The sequence below is a fragment of the Bos grunniens genome, chromosome 26 (assembly GCF_055505025.1).
Source record: "Bos grunniens cultivar Pamir isolate PY7600 chromosome 26, Bosgru_T2T1.0, whole genome shotgun sequence".
Lineage (NCBI taxonomy): Eukaryota > Metazoa > Chordata > Mammalia > Artiodactyla > Bovidae > Bos > Bos grunniens.
The window spans coordinates 18,093,096-18,115,020 of NC_141190.1; the positions used below are offsets into that span (position 1 = coordinate 18,093,096).

The following is a 21,925-nucleotide window of genomic DNA, read 5'->3' on the forward strand; positions in this document are numbered from 1 at the left end:
TTGCAACAAGAGAAACCACCATAATGAGAAACCCACACACAGGTAGAGAGTAGCTCCTGCTCACCACAGAAAGCTCAGAAAGCCTGGGTGCAGCAAGAAGACCCAGTGAAGCCAAAATAAATAAATAAATAATCTTTTTAAAAAATGCCCCAGATGTTGCCAAATGGCAGGGTGGGGCGGTGCTGGCCAGTGGAGGAGAAATCACCCCCAGTTAAGAACCATTGATTTAGACTAAAATCCACTCCCAGAAGAGAATATACAGGAAAGGCTAACCAGGATGCTTCTTCCAGCACTTCCAGCCCTCCCCATCCTGCCTGCCTCCAAGCAGCATAGGGCACATGATTGTGAACCTACAGGCACGAAATGCCTGAGGAGACTGGAAGGCTAATGGAATCATGACCCAGGTCCAAAGTCACCAGGTAAAAATTAGGTGCTGGGTCCCAAGTGACTCTCCTTGGGTTGTTCATGCTTTAAATGTTCTAGGGAAGTATGACGCCAGCTCCTCTCTCCAGGCCGCGTGGCTCCTCTAAGTTCGGCGGGGAGCAAGCTAGACCTGCAGAAGTGATGGAGCCACTGAAGCACATGAAAACAGCATGACCTTCCACTGCTCATCCCTGTAGGGCTATCTTTGATTCTAAATTTCTCCAGGAGGACCCCATTTGGACATTGCGATTCAAGGAGGTGGCATAAAGGAAAAAGAGAGATGACTTCACCCAGTGGGTACTGAAAAAGCTTCAGAGAAACTTATCCATCATTCTTACCACCATTCTCTCCATCCACACACACTCACATGCCTTTCTCCCAGGTTTGCCCTATAATCTTTAATTATATTGGGAGATGGAATGTGGGGGCAAAATAAAAATGCACAAGTCAGTCAGTTCCAGTCTCCTACTACCAAAGTCTTTAGGGATGCTTTCCAATGTTTAGATGGTGTCATGGCTCCTTTTCAAAAGAATCATCATTGGGATACTACTGAATGCCTCTGTTTAGCACAAGGAAATGTATCAAGAACAAAGGAGCACTTATCTCTTCAAACTTCCTTTAAAAAGCTTTCAAAAAAAATGTCACCCAGTGACAAACAAAATGTCTCAAGTAAAAGTTGAATTAAAGTATACTTTAGCTAATACAGCTAGCCTAGGTAAATAGCACGGTAGGGCTGGATCACTAGGGGCTGCAGGGCTGCCCGCTTTCATCCTGTTGGTATTAGTTTCAATGTCTAAATAGTATTCTAGTGTGCTGTTACAGACACTGTCTCAGGTATTAAAGTCATTGGTATGATCAATCTGTACAATGTTCTAAGGCACCTCAATCTCTTCTCTCCTTTCACCTTCGGTACGGTTCCACTTCAGGTATTTCTTGAACCTCTGTTTTTCAAGGCTAAGGAGTGATTACACCTGGAAATCTCTGAAACATGATCACTGCCACCAAGAAGTCTAGGTCTTGCAAAAGAAAGCTGAGGACATCTGCTTACCTTTCCTGATGCTCTCTGAGGTAACATAGAAATTCCCAGGCTTCTCTTGACTTTTTTCTGCAAAAACTGTGAGATAAACAGCATTCTAAGTAAAGCCAAATAGTACCTCTTTCTAAGAAGCTTTATAATATTTTATACATTTAGCAGAAAAATTACCAAAATCTTGTCCAAAATAAATAATAATGGATCACAACTTGGACCACTGCATGCAGTTCTGTAAATCAAAATTCTAGAAAGTGAAGTGTTAGTTGCTCAGTTGGGTCTGACTCTTTGCAACCCCATGGACTGTAGCCCACCAGGCTCCTCAAATACTGGAATGAGTTGCCATTCCCTTCTCCAGGAGATCTTCCCGACCCAGGGATTGAACCTGGGTCTCCTGCATTGCAGGCAGATTCTTTTCACTGAGCCACCAGACAAGCCCCTTTAAAGGAGGCAACCAATGAATGGAAGCTCTAGGGATTACAACATGAAGACAGATCAAACAGACAAGGTCTCAAACCAGAAAGACAAGGCCAGGCAGAGGATATAATCGGCATTTATGAGATCATTAAAGAAAAGGGTAATGTGAACAAGGACGTGTGCTGGATCCTTGAATATTTGAAGCAAGCCATGGAACACCCCGAAGTGTGAGAATAAAAGGAAGTGCCACTTAACACGTCAGCAAGTGCTGTAAGACAGAACTCAGAGCAGTGGGACGTGTAAAATGTGTGCAAGGCTCCAAAGTGACTTCGATGATGTCACTCATGCACAAGGAACCCATAAAGCCTCCGAGGGAACGCTGAGAAGTGACAAACGTTCACTCAGTGGTAGGACTAACAAGTGATTAAGGCTCCTTGGGCTCTGCACATGACTCCCTGCATTTAAACCCTGTCTCTACCATTTATGAGCCACATGATTTAAGACAAGAAGCTTGAACTCTTGCCTCAGTTTTCTGATCTGTAGAATGAGGATGATATTGTACCCTTGGCTATGGGTTGTTGTGGGGATTATATGAGTTAATATATGGAAAGTGCTTAGAAAAGTGCCTGGCATGTGCAAGCACTTCATGTAAGCTTTTATTATCATTGCATGCGTGCTCAGTCACATCGGTCGTGTCTGACTCTTTGCAGCCCCATGGACTGTAGCCCACCAGGTTCCTCTGTCCATGGAATTCTCTAGGCAAGAATACTGGAGTGGATTGCTAAAAAAACTGAAAAAAAGAGTGCCATATTTGGGACACACTTACACTAAGGAATTATTTGTTGTTTTTCTGGAATTCATACTTAATGAGATATGGTTGTATTTTTATTTGACAACCATAGCCCAATTACCTGGGGCTCTGGTTGAGGGCTACCTTCCCAGTTTATAATCTTTTGCCATACCTTCCACAACCTGTTATACTATTAAACATGAAATGGAGGTCAAGTGCACAGATCTGGCAATTCTTATACTCATATAGTATTTGTAATCATATTAATAAAATCAAGTCCTGAAAGATAGTGAAACTTACAATGCTATGAGAATCTAATGTCCCAGGGGTCATTGTGAAGAACTCAAAACTCATCATCAACTTTTATCAATGTAGGTAGGTAGGTAGATAGCCTAGCATTGTGGTTGAAAACCAAGGTTGTAGAGGGAGACTCCCTGAATTCAAATCCTAGCTCTGCTATATGGTTATCAAGCAACCTCCGTGAGCCTCCATTTTTCTCATCTGTAAAATAGAAATGATAATGGCCTGTACCTAATAGACTATTATGACATATTCCAAATAAAGCATTCAGTAGGTTTCAATAAATGTTGTGTGTGAAGTCACTCAGTCGTGTCCGACTCTTTGTGACCCCATGGACTGTAGCCCGCCAGGCTCCTCTCTCCATGGGATTCTCCAGGCAAGAATACTGGAGTGGATTGCCATTTCCTTCTCCAGGGGATTTTCCCAACCCAGGGACCAAACCCGGGTCTCCTGCATTGCAGGCAGACACTTTATCCTCTGAGCCACCAGGGAAGCATATTTAAAATAAATAATAATAGTAATAGTTTCAGGAGATAACAGTTACCAGGGATCTTGCTATTTGGAGTAGAGAGACATCTTATTTATCTCTTTCTTCCCATTATGCGCCAATTCCTGCAGGAAGGCCAGAACTGAATTTGACCACTGCCCCTAGTCTAGTTCCAGAATCTGCCCCAAACACTGACCCTGTCTCCGGGGACTGGTTGGAGACCATTCAGGAGGGAATACTCTCTAAGCAATAATTCAGGAGGTAGAGGATCCAGGGAATTCCTGCTCAGAGGCCCTGAAGACCCCACTGGGCATCATTCCCTGCCATACTTGCCTTTAGAAATGTATGATTCATTGTCAGATAGCTGGTGAGTGGCAGATGCGCTGGCCTCTGGTCTGGGCACTGGGACAGGGGGCCTGTTGGTCAAGTCCACTGACAAGGCCTCATCATCATCCACTGTGTGATATACATCTTCTTCCTGATCAAGATGGTCTCTTTCCAAACTGGACATTCCCATGCTGTTGCCTAGAAGCAGAGAGAAAGGTGATTAAAACAATTGTCAAACCCTGAGATCCCCAACTCCTGCAACCAGCTGCCCTGGATCCCAGCCCTGCCCATCAGTAAGCTGACGGCCTCTGCATTAGGTAGGGCCTGGCAACCAATCAGGCCAGGGACCAGCCCCACCTACCAGCACCTCCACAGCAGTTGGCCCTGCCACAACAGAAAGGCCCATATAGCCCAAGTAGAAGGCACAACTAGAGTATATAGCTCTGGCGACCAAAAGGGCTATGCTACTGGGCCCCATAAATATCTGCTATACAAGGCCACTTCTCTAAGATTGGGAAACATTTCCAAGCTACCAAATGCACAAAAATTAAAAGAGAGAATTATTCAAAATGAGGGGCAGAGAAATACATGCTAAACAAAGGAACAAGAAGAAGAAGAAGACTAGACAAAGTAGATTTTAAAGCAAAGACTGTAACAAGAGACAAATACAGACAGTATCTAATGATAAAGAGAACAATCCAATAAGAAGATATAACAATTAAAAGTATAGATGCATCTAACATAGGAGCACTAAATACATACAGAAAATATTACCCAGCATAAATGGAAAAATTGACAGTAATACAATAATATAATACAATAATAGGAGGCTTTAACATATCACTTACATCAACAGATACATCATCTAGCCAAAAATTCAGTAAGGAAACACTGGCTGTAAATGACATATTAGACCAGGTAGACTTAATAGATATATAAAGGTCCATACAGTTAAATCTATGGTTTTTCCAGTAGTCATGTATTGATGTGAGAGTTGGACTATAAAGAAAGTTGAGTGCCAAAAACAGAAATATAGATCAATGGAAAAAAATAGAAATCCCAGAGATAAATCCATGCAACTATGGACACCTTATTTTTGACAAAGGAGGCAAGAATATATAATGGAGAAAAGACAATCTCTTTAATAAGTGGTGCTAGGAAAACTGGTCAATCACTTTTAAAAGAATGAAACTAGAACACTTTCTAAAACCATGCACAAAAATAAACTCAAAATGGATTAAAGATCTAAACGTAAGACCAGAAACTATAAAACTCCTAGTGGAAAACATAGGCAAAACACTCTCCGACATAAATCAGAGCAGGATCCTCTATGAGCTACCTCCCAGTGTATTGGAAATAAAAGCAAAAATAAACAAATGGGACCTAATTAAACTTAAAAGCTTTTGTACCACAAAGGAAACTATAAGCAAGGTGAAAAGACAGCCTTCAGAATGGGAGAAAATAATAGCAAATGAAACAACTGACAAAGAATTAATCTCAAAAATATACAAGTAACTCCTGAAGCTCAATTCCAGGAAAACAAATGACCCAATCAAAAAATGGGCCAAAGAACTAAATAGACAGTTCTCCAAAGAAGACATACAGAGAGCTAACAAACACATGAAAAGATGTGCAACATCACTCATTATCAGAGAAATGCAAATCAAAACCACAATAAGGTACCATCTCACGTCAGTCAGAATGGCTGCAATCCAAAAGTCTACAAGCAATAAATGCTGGAGAGGGTGTGGAGAAAAGGGAACCCTCTTACACTGTTGGTGGGAATGCAAACTAGTACAGCCACTATGGAGAACAGTGTGGAGATTCCTTAAAAAACTGGAAATACAACTGCCATATGACCCAGCAATCTCACTGCTGGGCATATATACCGAGGAAACCAGAACTGAAAGAGACACATGTACCCCAATGTTCATTGCAGCACTGTTTATAATAGCCAGGACATGGAAGCAACCTAGATGTCCATCGGCAGACGAATGGATAAGAAAGCTGTGGTACATATACACAATGGTATATTACTCAACCATTAAAAAGAGTACATTTGAATCAGTTCTAATGAGGTGGATGAAACTGGAGCCTATTATACAGAGTGAAGTAAGTCAGAAAGAAAAACACCAATGCAATATACTAACACATATATATGAAATTTAGAAAGATGGTAATGATAACCCTATATGTGAGACAGCAAAAGAGACATAGATGTATAGAACAGTCTTCTGGACTCTGTGGGAGAAGGCGAGGGTGGGAAGATCTGAGAGAATAGCACTGAAACATGTATATTATCATATATGAAACAGATTGCCAGTCCAGGTTCAATGCATAAGACAGAGTGCTCAGGGCTGGTGCACTGGGATGATCCAGAGGGATGGGGTGGAGAGGGAGGTGGGAGGGGGGCTCAGGATGGGGAACACATGTAACCCCATGGCTGATTCATATCAATGTATGGCAAAAACCACTACAATATTGTGAAGTAATTAGCCTCCAACTACGATAAATAAATTAAAACAAAAAAAGAAAGCTGAGTGCCAAAGAAATGATGCTTTCGAACTGTGGTGTTGGAGAAGACTCTTGAGAGTCCCTTGGACTACAAGGAGATCAAACCAGTCAATCCTAAAGGAAATCAGTCCTGAATATTCATTGGAAGGACTGATGCTGAAGCTGAAGCTCTGATACTTGGGTCACCTGATGCAAAGAACTGACTTATTAGAAAAGAACTTGATGCTAGAAAAGATTGAAAGCAGGAGAGAGGGATGGCAGAAAATGAGATGGTTAGATGGCATCACCGACTCAATGGACATGAGTTCGAGCAAGCTCCAGAAGTTGGTGATGGACAGGGAAGCCTAGCGTGCTGCAGTCCATGGGGTCACTAAGAGTCGGACATGACTAAGCAACAGAACTAACTGAATGATAGAACACTGAGTCCAAAAGGAGCAGAATACACACTTTTTTGAAGTACACATGGGCTATTCCCCAGGGTAGATCACATGATAGGCCACAAAACTAGCCTCAATAAATTTATAAAGATTTAAATTGTATCAAGCATCTCACTATGGTTTTTCCTGTGGTCATGTATGGATGTGAGAGTTGGACTGTGAAGAAGGCTGAGCGCCGAAGAATTGATGCTTTTGAACTGTGGTGCTGGAGAAGACTCTTGAGAGTCCCTTGGACTGCAAGGAGATCCAACCAGTCCATTCTAAAGGAGATCAGTCCTGGGTGTTCTTTGGAAGGACTGATGCTGAGGCTGAAACTCCAGTACTTTGGCCACCTCATGCGAAGAGCTGACTCATTGGAAAAGACTCTGATGCTGGGAGGGATTGGGGGCGGGAGGAGAAGGGGACGACAGAGGATGAGATGGCTGGATGGCATCACTGACTCAATGGATGTGAGTCTGGGTGAACTCCGGGAGTTGGCGATGGACAGGGAGGCCTGGCATGCTGCGATTCATGGGGTCGCAAAGAGTGGGACACGACTGAGCGACTGATCTGATCTGATCTTCCAAACTATAACAGGATGGAACCAGAAATCAACTACAAGAAAAACTAAACAAAAACAAAAACCATAGAGGCTAAACAATATTCTACTAAACAACTAATGGGTCACTGAAGAAATCAAAGAGGAAATAAAAAATACCTGGAGACAAATGAAAATGGAAACACAATAATCCAAAGTCTAGGCGACATATCAAAAGCAGTTCAAAGAGGGAGCTTCAGGCCTACCTCAGGAAGCAAGAAAAGTCTCAGATAAACAACTTAACCTTATACCTAAAGGAATTAGAAAAAGAACAACAAAACCTAAAGTTAGTAGAGGGAAAGAAACAATAAAGATAAGAGCAAAAATAAATAAAATAGAGACTGATAAGTATTTAGCCAGACTCATCAAGAAACAAAGAAAGAAGTCCCAAATAAATAACATCAGAAATGAAACCAGAGAAGTTACAACTGATATCACAGAAATACAAAGGATCACAAGAGATTACTACAAACAATTATACACCAATAAAATGGACAATCTAGAAGAAATGGATAAATTCCTAGAAACATACAATCTTCCCAGACTTAATCAGGAAGAAATTGAAAATATGAACAGACCAATTATCAAGAATGAAACTGAAGCAGTAACTTTACAAATTTGCAACAAACAAAAGTCCAGGACCAGGCAGATTATAAGTAAATTCCAGAAAACATTTAAAGAAGAGTTCACATTAAAAATTTGCAGAGGAAGGAAAGCTTCTGAATTCATCTATGAGGCCAGCATCACACTGACACCTAAAGCAGACAAAGACACCACGAAAAAGAATATTATGGTCAATATCCTTGATGAACATAGATGCAAAATTGTCCTCAACAAAATATTAGCAAACGGAATTCAACAAAGTACTAAAAGGATCATGCATTATGATAAAGTGGGATTTAATCCAAGGGATGCAAAATGATTCAGTATCTGCAAATCAGTGAATGTGATATGTCATATTAACAAATTAAAGAATAAAACTGTGTAATCATTTCAACGGATGCACAGAAATCTTTTGACAAAATCTGACATCCATTTATAATTTTAAAAAACTCTCAACAGAATGAGTATGGAAGAAACATAATTCAGCATAATAAAGGCCATATCATACGGCTAACATTATACAAACGGTGAAAAGCTGAAAGCATTTCTGCTAAGATCAAGAACAAGACAATTTCATACAACATAGTCTTGGAAGTCCCAGTCATAGTAATCACATTAGAAAAAGAAATAAAAGGAATCCAAATCAGAAAAGAAAAAGAAAAACTGTCACTGATTGCAGATAACATGAGACTGTATATAGGAAATCCTAAAGATGCCATAAAAAAGCTATTAGAACTAGTCAATGAATTCAGGAAGGTTGCAGAATTCAAAATTAATATACAGAAATCTGTTGCATTCACGAATAATGAACTGTGAGAAAGGGAAATTAAAACAATCCATTAACAGCTGCATCAAAAAGAATAAAATACCTAGGAATAAATCTAACCAAGGAGGTAAAAGATCTGTACTCTGAACATTATGACGTTTATGAAACTAATTGAAGACAACACAAACAAATGGAAAGATAAACCACATTCATGGATTAGAAGAATTAATATTGCTAAAATGACCATATTCCCCAAGGCAATCTATAGACTCAATGCAATCTCTATCAAAATACCAATGGCATTTTTCACAGAATTAGGACAAATAATTCTAAAATGTGTACAGAAACATAGAAGACCCCAAATAACCAAAGTAATCTTGAAAAAGAAGAAGAAAGCTAAAAGTATCATGCTCCCTGATCTCAAACTACACTACAAACCTACAGTAATCAAAACAGTATAGTACTGGCATAAAAACAGACCACTGTAGACCAATGGAAAAGAATCAAAAGTCAAAAATAAACTCATGCTTATATGATCAGTTATTTATGACAAAGGAGCCAAGAATACAAAGGGAGGCAAAGACAAGCTCTTCATAAATAGTGGGAAAACTGGGCTATATATATATATATATAATCACTATACAATACAGCCTTGATTTAATGCAACCTTGAACCTATGTATGTCCCCCATGCTCTCCTCCTTCACCAGAAAGTAAAGTCTCTTGAGGGTATTGACCATATCTTATTTTCTTTTGTGACCCTAGCCCAGTATCTAAAATAGTTCTTTGCTTATAGTAGGTACTCATGAAATTTTGGTAAAATAAAAATGAACCTGTGTATTTCAAAAGAGGTCTTGCTAAAGGCAACTTGTTTACCCAAAGCAGTGGCTCCACTGGTGGGAACTTCGGGCCTACTTGTAACAGGCTGATGGGGGAGCTCATGGGTCTCCTATCACACCACGAGCCATGTGCATTTGTTGAGTGGAGCAACCCTCATAGGTAGCCAGGCAATGTCTACATTTGTTTCTCTTTCCTTCTTTTTGCTTTCCTGCTCACTGATCCAACATACCTTCTAAAAACTTGCGAATCATAGAGTCCTTCGTAGTCCGAGAGAAACCATCCCTGGGGATTGGATTAGATGTACTGGCCTGAAGCATCTCAACATCTAGAAGGAAAAAGGAGACTAAGAATTTATATGTTGTTCTTCCACACATGCAAAGACATTTTGTAAATGGATACATTGTTTGGCCAAAAAAGTTTGTTCGAGTTTTTTGTGTAACATCTTATGGAAAACTTGCATAAACTTTTTGGCCAACCCAATAAAAGTTTTGACAAATTAAGAGATTCAAGAATTGATTAAACCATCCATCTATCCATCCATCCATCTAATCATCCATGCATCCATGGATCCATGCACGCATGCATCCATTCAATTTATCTACTCAGCAAGGCTACCTAGTAAGTAGGTAGCAATATTTACAATCTTCAGGACTTTTCCTGGACCACAGGACTCAAAAGGTATAGATATGCTCATTTGCGTTGGAAAGAATAGGCTTAATTTTTAAATATATAATTGTAGTCTTTTGCATGACAGAAAAAAAATTAAAAGCAAAAACAACAAAGAATAGATAAATTGTAATTTATTTAAACTATGAACCATTTTGTTACAGTTAAAAGCATGTATTGGAGCTACTCTAGTACTATCTCATAAACAAAACAACCAGAACTCTTTTTAGGTCATCCATGTAATTGGTCATTTATAAGGAGGAAGTTCACAGACCTTTGATTTTTCACTATTAAGCACAAACCCATGGAAACCAAAACTATGTGAAAACTATTCAATTACTGTAGCAGATTCTACTTAAATCTGAGTAACCAGCTGTAGCTGTTACTTTATGACTCTGAAGTATGCATTTTGGGAGCAAAATTACAGCCTTGCGTTTCAAAGTAGAGCTTTGATATTATCAAGAGTTTGCATTCAGTAAGTCATATCATACAATTACTGGGGATTTGTTTCCTCAGGCAAAATATGTAATTTGAATACTATGCTTTGAGAAAAAAAATCATTTGAATTTAATCACTATACATAGATATACTTGTTTCCTACTACTTTAATCTTTGGGGACCAGTTAAATACAATCTGGTGAATCTGTATGAAAAATTTATATCACATTTCCCAAGAATGTTCACTGAAAAGAGGTCATGTTCATAAAATCATGTTAAGGATAATGAACTTCACATGACATAATTCTAGTTTTGAAACAAAATATTTGTATGTACATAGAAGAAAGCCTGGAAAAAAATACATCAAAATGCGTATAGTGACCATTTCTGAATTAGTATATGTAGATCATGGACAATTCAGATTGTGAACATTTTATTTTCTACTTTATGCTTTTCTTTGTCTTCCAGATTATCCACAGTGGCTTGTGTTGCATTCACATATGAGAAAAACCATATTAACACTTTAAGGTCTAGGTAATTATGATCAAGTCTGTACAATTAGATTCCCAAAGCAAAAATAATTTTAGGTTATTAAAAAAAAATTATGGCTCACCTGTCAATTACCAGGTTATTGATTTAATTATAAAAATGCTGATTTTTAAACTTTCCAGTGAGCAGATATGGCATTATTACATAGCATAGCTTTTACTTGACATTATTTCAAACTTTGATAATCTTTTGATAATCAAAATATAAACTTTGTGACCATAAAACAAGACACAATATTGAGTGAAAAAGTTGCAGACTGTATATAAAGTATTTTATGTAAAGCACTTTGCAGTATATATAGTAGTTTATATGCATTTTAAGACCTGTAAAATGATACTACATGTGGTTTATGAATTCATAAATATCTAATAAACATATGAAAACTTGCTGACATGCTGGAAAGGATAAATGCTGAATTCATGGTAGGGAGGGAGGACAATTAGGTTCCAGAAGGGGCTCATAGGGGGATATAATATGTAGTTTAAAAAAAAAGATCTGAGACAAAAAAAAAAAAAAGAAATATATACTCTTGATGAATCTTTTTTCCAATTCCTTTCCTTTTTTCTACTTTGTCAGTTTAATATTTCTTGAAATAAATGTAGTAAAGACATTACACTGAATATAATCTACCTTGATACCCTCTAGTCCAAAGCCCTGTGATTCCAAATATGGAAACTGTTAACTCAGTGAACATCTCTGGTCAACACCGCATTCCATAAAGTAAACTGTAGAGATTAGGGTAACTGTACTGATCCTGAAACATACCTAGAAGTATTTTTAAAATAAATTTCGGATAAGAACTCACAATCCATTTCTCAAAAACTGAAGACGAGAGAAATTCCGCTTATTTGAGATTTCTATTTAAATTGCTTAACTACGGTTTTATGGAACACTTTCCCCCTGAAGTTAGAAAGACACACCATACAGATGTGCCCTGCTGGTCACAGGGCCCTCCCCTACCCTCCCCACTCCTATTCCTACACCTCTTCACCCCTCAGCTGCCTGACCCTGACCCAGACAACTTTTGAAACTCCTAACTCACAAAGCAATAAAACACAGAGGAAAAGACCCCGTAGGAGAGACTTGCTTGCATCAGACACTCCTAGAGATGAGGATGGGCTTTTCACTGGACTCTCTTACACCCAGTGCTGCATCCTCCAGGAACCGCAGCCCCCTCAGGCTCCAGCATCTTTAAGAATTTGGTGAGGGAAGAGCAGCATCGGGACAGTGTCGATCACCAATAATCAAACCTCCCAGGCTGGCAATACCAGAGTGCAAACCTCACAGGTATAATCAGCCACCCCCACTGACAGCAGTAAAAGAGTCACACATGGCCTAGCTATTTCATTAACAAAGTTCAGTTTGACAGAACTGATTTCCATATTCAAGACATAGCTGAAAAACTGAAGGAGCTACAAAGAGTTAGAAAAACAAAATGTAGAAGAAAAATGAAAGCAGCCAGAGCATCCCTGGCTGGATCTTTCACACTTCTATAATAAAGATGAGGGCTTCCGTCCTGGTACTATGACCCCATCTTAATGTGCTGAGTTTTTTGTGGGTTAAAGAAAGAAGTTAAGAAAGGAAAGAGAGAAGAAAAGAATGAGCCCCAGGAATAAGACATATCAACATCGTGACCCCTTAATACAATGCATGGAGGAGGATTGCTATGGTATTCTTGCTCAAAACTTATAACCTCACTCAGTCCACTCATAGAAAGCATCTGACAAACTCAACTAAAGGACATTCTACAAAATAATGGATTGGTGTTCTTCCAAAGTATCCAAGAGGAGGAATGAGTGAGGAACTGTTGTTATACATTAGAGGAGACTAAGGAGAACAACAGCAGACACTGCGGCTCCCTTTCTAGGATCAGCATCTAGTCCCACTGACGAACAGAAAAAGAACCTTGGGGAAACACTGGTGAAATGTGAACAAGGTCTGGAGTTCAGTTGGTGGTATTGCACCAATGCTCATTGCACAGCTTTAGTAACTATGGTTATGTAAGATGTTACTATCTGAGAAATCTGGATGAAAGGCATATAGGAAGGGTAACACTTTTACAACTTTTCTCAAAATCTAAAAGTAGTTCAAAAGTTTTTTGTTTTGTTTTTTAAAAGGAAAAGAACAGAGAGGAGGGAAAGAAAAGAGAAAAGGAGAGGAAGAAATGCAAGCATAAGCTCTGGGAATGACCTACACTGACCCCTTCTTGTCCGCCTACACTATTAAGTCACCTTCCAGGAAGTCTCGTGAGCCATGCATCCATGGGTTCGATGAATAAGGCAGGGCTACCTGTGACAAACACTTCTTTTTATTCTACAGCCACGCCTTCACTGGTGGTTAAGAGCATAGTTTTGGAAGTAGACAAACTAGGATCAGATAAACATCAGTCCTGAGACAGTTGTAGAATTATTTCTCCTCCTTGAGGCACCCTAGCTGCATGGTGACAGATATGGGCATTTGGGTCAGAATGCATAGGTTCCAATTTTGATTGCTCCACTTCTGACTGTAGGACTGCAACACCCCGGGGCCAATTCACTTCTAGATCCAACTTTTAGATCCAGCTGATCATTGGGACTTACAAGATGACCATGGGCTATGCTGGCGCCAACCTATGCAGAAGGTTGGAGGATACAGACCAGCAGGACGGTACCAAGTAGCCTTCCTCATTCAGAGAGTTTCTGGCCAGTCTCGCATCTCTCATGCAAGGAAACCAGAGCATATCAGGCAGGTGGAGGAGATGCCCTGGTGTCTCAGAGGAGCAGCATCTCGCAACTCCTGAGTTATATCAGCACCTCCTGAGGCACAGCTTTCAAGGGCCCCTTATGAGGCATCCAAAGACACTGCCTTCAGGGAAGCCCAAAGTATGGTGTCCTTTTCAAGTATTTATAGTTTACACACAACTCCTCCTAGTTCCAGATGCAATTTGCCAACCAATTAGGGGTCATTTTTATCATAGGCAATGTTGCCTAGAGACATAATTGACATATGGCTCTTATCAGGTTACCAGGGTAACAGAGCAGAAGTCAATGAAGGTCAAATTCTCCTGGAGAAGGGAAATGAGAGCTGTTACATTAACTCTTTGCCCACGATTATCTTGGGCCAAGTTGTTTACATCCTCTCAGGTTCGTTTTCCTGTCTCTAAAATGGTGATAATAATGATACCTTGCAGGGCCCGGTGGGGCTCCTGGGCACAGAGCCTTTCTGTGTCCCAGATTCATGGATCATAGGAAACAGCCTTCATTCAGCCTCCGTGACCTTCTATAGGGCAGATTCAAGCAGTTGTTAATCAGGGAAGGGCGGAGATGTGAGACCAGGGAGAAACAGTCAAGAGCCCCTTGGGACAAGGTCCTGTTTCCCCATCAGTGGATACACACAACATTATCTTTGAGCTATTCTGCAGATACTGAAACTCCTTCCAGGTGGGAGAAGTGCTGCCCATAAGCATGTAGACCCAAGGCCAATTGACCCTGAAGGTTGACAATGCTGACTTCTACTTAGCTCATCACCACCCTATCAGAAGAATGTTCACAAGCTGATCACTCCCACTTTTACTATAAAACTTCTATCTTCCCCAACTTGGGAAACTCAGTTTTGAGGGCATCAACCCACTATGTCCTCTTTTGCCTGGCAAAGCCATAAAGCTGTCTTTTTCTACTTCACCCAAAACTCTGTCTCTGAGATTTGATTTAGCACTGGTGTACAGAGAAACTAAGCTTTCTGCATCAATAATAGTACATATCACATAGGTTTGTCATGAGGGTTTTCTTTTTTTTTTTTTTTTTTTGCCACACGGTGGGGCACACAGGATCCTAGTTCCCTGACCTGGGATCAAACCCATGCCACCTGCAGTGAAAACATGAAGTGTTAACCGCTGGACTGCATAAGTATCTTTGAATTGGCTATTCTGGTGGCTCAACGGTAAAGAATCCTCCTGCCAATTCAAGAGATGCGGGTTTGATCCCTGGGTCCGGAAGATCCCCTGGAGAAGGAAATGGCAACCCACTCCAGTACTCTTGCTTGGAAAATTCCATGGACAGAAGAGCCTGGTGAGCTATAGTCCATGGGGTCACAAAAGAGTCAGACATGATTTAGCGAATAAACAACAACAAAACAGTCTTTAAATTAGACAAGGAACAGCAGATACACACTGGCCTCCACACCACTACTCCATATTCAAGGTAAATATCTTTATTCAATCACCACCTTCTTTGTGGCCTCAGGATCCTTCTCAAAACAGCTTCCCAGGATCTCAACACCAGCTAACTGACACGGAAATTAATTTTTAAAACACTATTTGCCATAGCTGTATTCGGCAGTAAGTCCAAGCAGTAGCAGATACTACCTTCATAAGAACAAAGAAAAGAAAAAGCTCCTGGTTGTTTCAAGTTAATGACAGTTCAAACCCTCAGACTCTAAATTGCACAACCCATGTGTGCATACAACCCAAGCATACAGTAACACATGAGTAACTGAAATACATAGAAATTCTAGAGGGGAATGGAGTCAGTTTCCAGACAAAGGACATTTTGAAAAGGACAGCAACAGCAACAGATCCTGCATCCCTGGATGCTCAGGGCTTGTACTTCAGATTCTAAGCATTTAACCTTCACCACTGGTCAGTTAAAAATAAACTGAAATGTGCTGAAACCTGCTGATCTAAGGAAAAAATGCAGAGTTCTTTCATTTCATTGGGGAAAAAAATATAACCCAAAACAATAATAAGGAGATTCTGGGGCCACAGTCTCCTTCTGGGAAAGCCAGTTGCAGACTTACACTATAGTTTTTTACAGGAGTTGATCCCAGAGAAACCATTCCTGGGCAGAAAGAAGCTGGAACAGATGAGTGAAGGCAGGAAGGCACTTAATTAAGGAACGAGTCAAGAGAAATAATGAATTTTCAAAGACGCTCATGTGATACTCTTCCTGGGACATAAATCTAGATCACTTAGCTGCAGTGGAAACTCCATTCAGATTATGTGTTACTAATTTAATAGAAAACCTAATCTGAGTATATAATCCAGTAAAATATCAGATACTGAGTGACTGTTCTTCTGGAAAGGCTCTCAAACCCTGAAACCTGGCCAAAGGCTTTTTTTTTTTTTTTTTTCCCAGCAAGTGCTATTTTGAATAGAAAAGAGGCTTAGAGCAAGGACCTGTATGGTGAAACAGTTGAAAACAAACAAACAAACTTGAAACCTGATTGGTTCTATTTGCTCACAGGTAGAAGGATGGCTATGATTGACCATGTCAACAGGAAAGTCCAACCTTCCTATACCCTCATGGAGAAGTGAGGGGAAGGTGAGAGACAGTGACAGAGGCAGAAACAGGGACAGAGAGAAAGAGATAGTCACACACATGCAGACGTGGGAGTCAGAGGAGGGGAGAAGAAGAAGGAGAGAGACAGTGAGACAGACAGGAAGACGGAGTTGTGGAGGGGAGAGACAGAGACACACGGACAGAGAGAGGAGAACGGTAGTCTGAAATTAGAGAGACTGAGAGGTGATTTGCAATGACAAAGAGGCTAACATGAAAGGGTTAGGCGAAGCAGCATGTCAAGTTCTGTAAATTTCTTAGCAGACAAGCAAGGCCTCAATGCGGTGCTCCTGGTGAGCACACATACCCTCTGCCTTGCAGCAAGGAGTTCACAGGTCAGTTTCCTGGTGGGGTGCAGTGGGTACTAGGACTTGCTAAGATCCATTCTCTACTAGCTACCCTCTCGAGGGCATCATGTCGTTTTCCTCTGCGGCACTGTCACAGTTTGTAGTTACATATTCAGTTAGGCAGTGTTCTTGCCTGGAGAATCCCAGGGATGGGGAAGCCTGGTGGGCCGCCGTCTATGGGGTCGCACAGAGTCGGACACGACTGAAGCGACTTAGCAGCAGCAGCAGAGGCAGCAGCAGGCAGTCTCTTTGTTTAATATCCAGCTCTCCCACTAGAAGGGAAGTGTTAGAAGGCAGGGACCATGCTGGCTTATTTGCTGACTCCTTGTTACCTGGTGTGGTGACTTAAACACTTGAGTAGACTGATAAATGTTGTTGAATGAATGTGAAAGTGAACAGACTAATGAGGAAGAAGCAAACAAATACATGGCTATGGAGGTCTTTGGGCTTTGGGAAGGGATCTGGGCATTTTCCAAGCTGAGAAAAGAGAAGGGCAATGCAGGCAGCAGAACCAGCACGGGCGGATGGATGGAGACACAGCCAAAAAAATGGGCAGCCGGGAGCAGCCACAGATGTCCCACCTTTGGGGGCATCTCACAGATGTCTCACTACCACTTGTTGGAGAAGTGAAGTCCTTGCGTTGTAATGTCGACAAGTAATTTCACACCACAACATCTAGGATGACTTCTTATTTTCTGGCAACCCTCAAAGTCAAGAAATAATCAAATGTCTGTGGTGTAGGGCCTGTGGATGATATTTGCTAACGTTAGTAGGAGCAGGTACCAGAGAAGCAGGTACATGTCCAGTTGCAAACTGACTTGTGGGCAGTGCCCTGAGGAAGGCCTGCCCACAGCTGTGCAGCTGCAGAGGTGGGCAAGGTCGCTGCTGGTGGTGAGGAGTTTAACTTAATTAACTTGAAAACATTCAGTCCAGTGCTCTTTCACTAAGTGCCTATATTTGCAACACAGTTCTTGTACATCTAAAGGAGGGAAAAGCTACGGAAGTCAGAAGTGTCTTGAGGCTCCCTTGGCTTCACTAGGTCAGTTTCAGCCCCACACAAGACAAGAAGGGCCAGCCCTGCCTCAGAGTGAGTTCCCTGCGGGTAAGAACTCATGCCGCTGCAGGAAGGAAGATCTTGAGAGAAAAGCGCGCAGATGGGGAAGGCGGCATGTTTCAGTAACTTAATGGACTGCTTACAAATGGTCCTTCGTGGGGCTCAGATCTTACATATCAGGGCTGTGAGGACCTTCACTGGGCCCAGCTATGCCCCATCTCAGAGGGGACCCAGCTGGCAGAGAGGGACTGTAACCAGAGAGCTCAGGTAAAGAAAACACTACTGGAGATTATCTGTTCCAAAGACGCCAGTCACCAAGGAGGTTGCTAAGAGAAGTCAGCACGTTAGTTAGCTTGGGCCGTTAGCTTGGGCTGAGTTGGCTCTCTCCACTGAAGGCAAACTTGATCCACAGAACCAGGTGGAGGGAGCAGGGGCGCAAGAGGAAGGCTCAAAGCAGGAGTCCCAGAAGCGCAGCAGCCCTCTGGGATGGATTAGAGTGACACGTGTGGGTTTAGTTCCCAGTAGCAAGACACCGCATGTTTCTCCTTTTCTTCCTTTCTCCTGATGGAGGAAGACAATCCTCTGAGATATTCAAGCAGCGCTAACTCCACAAGTGGATTACCTGGGAAACAGCTGGACCCAGAGAGGCTCCTGAGGCCTTAGCACCCAGAGCCTCAACAAAGTGACCTAAATGTATTACCTAAGTCAAAGGACCGACAGGACCACTGTACCATTCTCTGAAGGCAAAGACAGAAGCAAAAGAAGTAAATGAGTAAAAGATCAACAGATAGTGAAGTCACCCAGAGAGAGATGGGCCATAATTTTCGTTTAGTGTTTCCATAAGCTTACCCTAAAAACATTTACTTATTATATAGTGTGGTGTGGAACATGATGGTTTAAATCTGTGGGGCTCTTGAACACAAACTTTTCAAGAGAACTGGGAGCAAAGTTGAAAGTCTGATAATAACAAACACACGCAGCTACCACTTGGTGGCAGCATATCTAAACTAAAGACAGCGATGATGAGGAGCGTTTGTGTATGTGTGTGTGTGTGTGTGTGTACATGCACGCACACGCACAAGTTCAGGGGAAGGGCCCCAAAATCTCAGGATCAGAACTCAACACTGCTCCCCAGCCCCTTTAATTCAACACTGGGAGCCTCTCTGACAACCCTCCTACTTAGTAGTTGGTTGGATTTCCTTTGGGGACCTTATTACTATCCCCTTTCCAAAACTTAAGTCAGAAAGGGGCAGATTTAAAATGGATAAACCTATATGCAGGTCAGGAAGCAACAGTTAGAACTGGACATGGAACAACAGACTGGTTCCAAACAGGAAAAGGAGTACGTCAAGGCTGTATATTGTCACCCTGCTTATTTAACTTATATGCTGAGTACATCATGAGAAACACTGGGCTGGAAGATAAGCACAAACTGGAATCAAGATTGCTGGGTGAAATATCAATAACCGCAGATATGCAGATGACACCACCCTTATGGCAGAAAGTGAAGAGGAACTAAAAAGCCTCTTGATGCAAGTGAAAGAGGAGAGTGAAAAAGTTGGTTTAAAGCTCAACAGTCAGAAAACGAAGATCATGGCATCTGGTCCCATCACTTCATGGGAAATAGATGGGGAAACAGGGGAAACAGTGTCAGACTTTATTTTTGGGGGCTCCAAAATCACTGCAGATGGTGATTGCAGACATGAAATTAAAAGACACTTACTCCTTGGAAGGAAAGTTATGACCAACCTAGATAGCATATTCAAAAGCAGAGACATTACTTTGCCAACAAAGGTCCATCTGGTCAAGGCTATGGTTTTTCCTGTGTCATGTATGGATGTGAGAGTTGGACTGTGAAGAAAGCTGAGCACCGAAGAATTGATGCTTTTGAACTGTGGTGTTGGAGAAGACTCTTGAGAGTCCCTTGGACTGCAAGGAGATCCAACCAGTCCATTCTAAAGGAGATCAGATCTGGGTGTTTTTTGGAAACATTTCTTAGCATTTCTTTAGAAATGCTAAAGCTGAAACTCCAATACTTTGGCTACCTCATGCGAAGAGTTGACTCACTGGAAAAGACTCTGATGCTGGGAGGGGTTGGGGGCAGGGGGAGAAGGGGATGACGGAGGATGAGATGGCTGGATAGCATCACCGACTCGATGGACATGAGTTTGGGTGAACTCCGGGAGTTGGTGATGGACAGGGAGGCCTGGAGTGCTTCAGTTCATGGGGTCGCAAAGAGTCGGACATGACTGAGCAACTGAACTGAGCTGAACTGAACCAACAAAACCTATTGTATGGCACATGGAACTCTGCTCAATGATATGTGCCACCCTGGATGGGAGAAGGGGCTGGGGGAGAATAGATACATGTATGGCTGAGTCCCTTCACTGTTCACTTGAAATTATCACAACATTGTTAATTGGCTATACCCCAATACAAAATGTTTTTGGTGTTAAAAAATAAAAATTAAAAAAAAAAGCAAGGGGCAGATTTGTCCCAACATAGTTAGATGAACTCTGGAGCAATGGTATGAGCTGGCCTAGCTGTATCCACTATGTTGTCCTGTGAGCGGATGAGTGAATGAGTCAGTGAGTCAGTTAGTGAATAAACACAGCCTAGTTTCCTTAATATATTTATTTTCAGCTTCTAGGGTTGAATTGTAACAAGGCAAGACACTGATACCCTCTGCTATTCAATTTAGAAATAACTCTCCTGTATCTGTCCCATGGCAGGCAAGTGTAGACCTAAGAGGAAGGGCAGGCCAGGAGGGTCCTCCAACCCAGTGGGCAGCTGAGAGCCTGGATCCCTGGGAATCTGCAAACCCAGCTTCCTGACCCAGTTCTTTCTCGACGGGACTTAAGAAAGTTACTTAGTTTTGGCACCTTGGCAGCCATTTCTCTTTAAAATGAAGAGGATTATCCGCCAAGCCCCAGGATGATCACATGAGATCACAGAGATAAAAGCAGTGCACGAAAGGCAGATGTTCCCAGTGATAACTGTGCTGGATGCTGTTAGAAACATACGTCTTAGACTGATCGGTTTGCCCTGCTTGTTTATGACCTAACCTGCCTTCTCTCCTAGAGTTGCTGGCCACTGGTAGTAAAATGAATGGTTCCTCCCCAGGTACCAGTGACTGCTGCTTCTGGGCCAGTAGTCATTCTCAAGGTTAAACCACAGACAGAAACACAAATCATATCTAGATTCAGAAAATTCAGAGTTTATATGATCTGGAAAGTGAAAAATGCACTGGGTTTCCTTTGCCCATTCCCCAAACAGCCGAATTTTATAGCCTGCCTGTCTGTGGCCTCCTGTTAGCTCCAAGGCAACCAGAATCTCCCCCCACCCTATCCTGGCCCCATGTAACTTTACAAGTTGCCAACTGGCCGCAGACCAGGCAAGCTCCCTAGCACTCCGCTGCCTTGGAAAGTGCTGGAGAGGCTCAGGGCTCCCACTGTGAGAGGCCTGGCAGACCAGGAGGAGTGGGATGGCTGCCCTTAGTGTTCCGGCCAGCTCTGCACCGATGTGGTAGGAGGATTTGTGTGCTGGAACATCCAGAGGCATAACGGGGGTTAAGGCTCTCTGTCGACACTAAATCAACTGCCAGTAAAGTGGGGGCTTCTCTCATTGTCCAGCTGCTCCACCGTAGGGACCCAGGGCAGAAATGTTGATGCGTGGTCTCTGGCTTCCCACAGGGGTACTTCTTGTTCTCCAAATGTTCTTTCGTGAATGGGCCTGTGTTCCAGACTGCAGAGGACCGCGTCTCCCCTGCACCCTGTTTTCTCACCAACAACGGGGAGAGGTAAGTGGCTGAAACACCGATGCTCCAGAATTGTTTGCTGGGTCCATGGAGAGAGGGATGGGTGTGCAAGGGCCAGAGGGCACCAGAGGCTGTTTCATGAGCCAACATCTGGGCCACAGAAAGAGGAAGCCTGGCTGGAGCTGCTGGATGGTTTTTCTAAACAGAAACCAGGACTACAAATTTGTGGTTTTAGATGAAAATTTCTGGTGCAGAGTAAGGAATGTAGTCCTAGAGACAGAGAGACCTGGGT

At 42.0% G+C, this 21,925-nt stretch overlaps 1 protein-coding gene across 4 annotated transcripts in view; it reads right to left on the reverse strand.

Moving 5' to 3' along the window:
- Positions 1 to 21,925, reverse strand: part of PIK3AP1 (phosphoinositide-3-kinase adaptor protein 1) — a 120,337-nt gene that overhangs the window by 24,263 nt on the left and 74,149 nt on the right. For 3 of the 4 annotated variants that reach the window (XM_086379325.1, XM_086379328.1, XM_086379327.1), the window contains 3 exons: positions 9,740 to 9,835; positions 3,781 to 3,972; positions 1,472 to 1,537 (listed from right to left, as the gene is read on the reverse strand). In XM_086379325.1, the coding sequence (XP_086235451.1) occupies positions 1,472 to 1,537; positions 3,781 to 3,972; positions 9,740 to 9,835 (354 nt within the window). The remainder of the gene's footprint in view (positions 1 to 1,471; positions 1,538 to 3,780; positions 3,973 to 9,739; positions 9,836 to 21,925) is intronic. The other variant, XM_086379326.1, reaches the window with a different exon arrangement.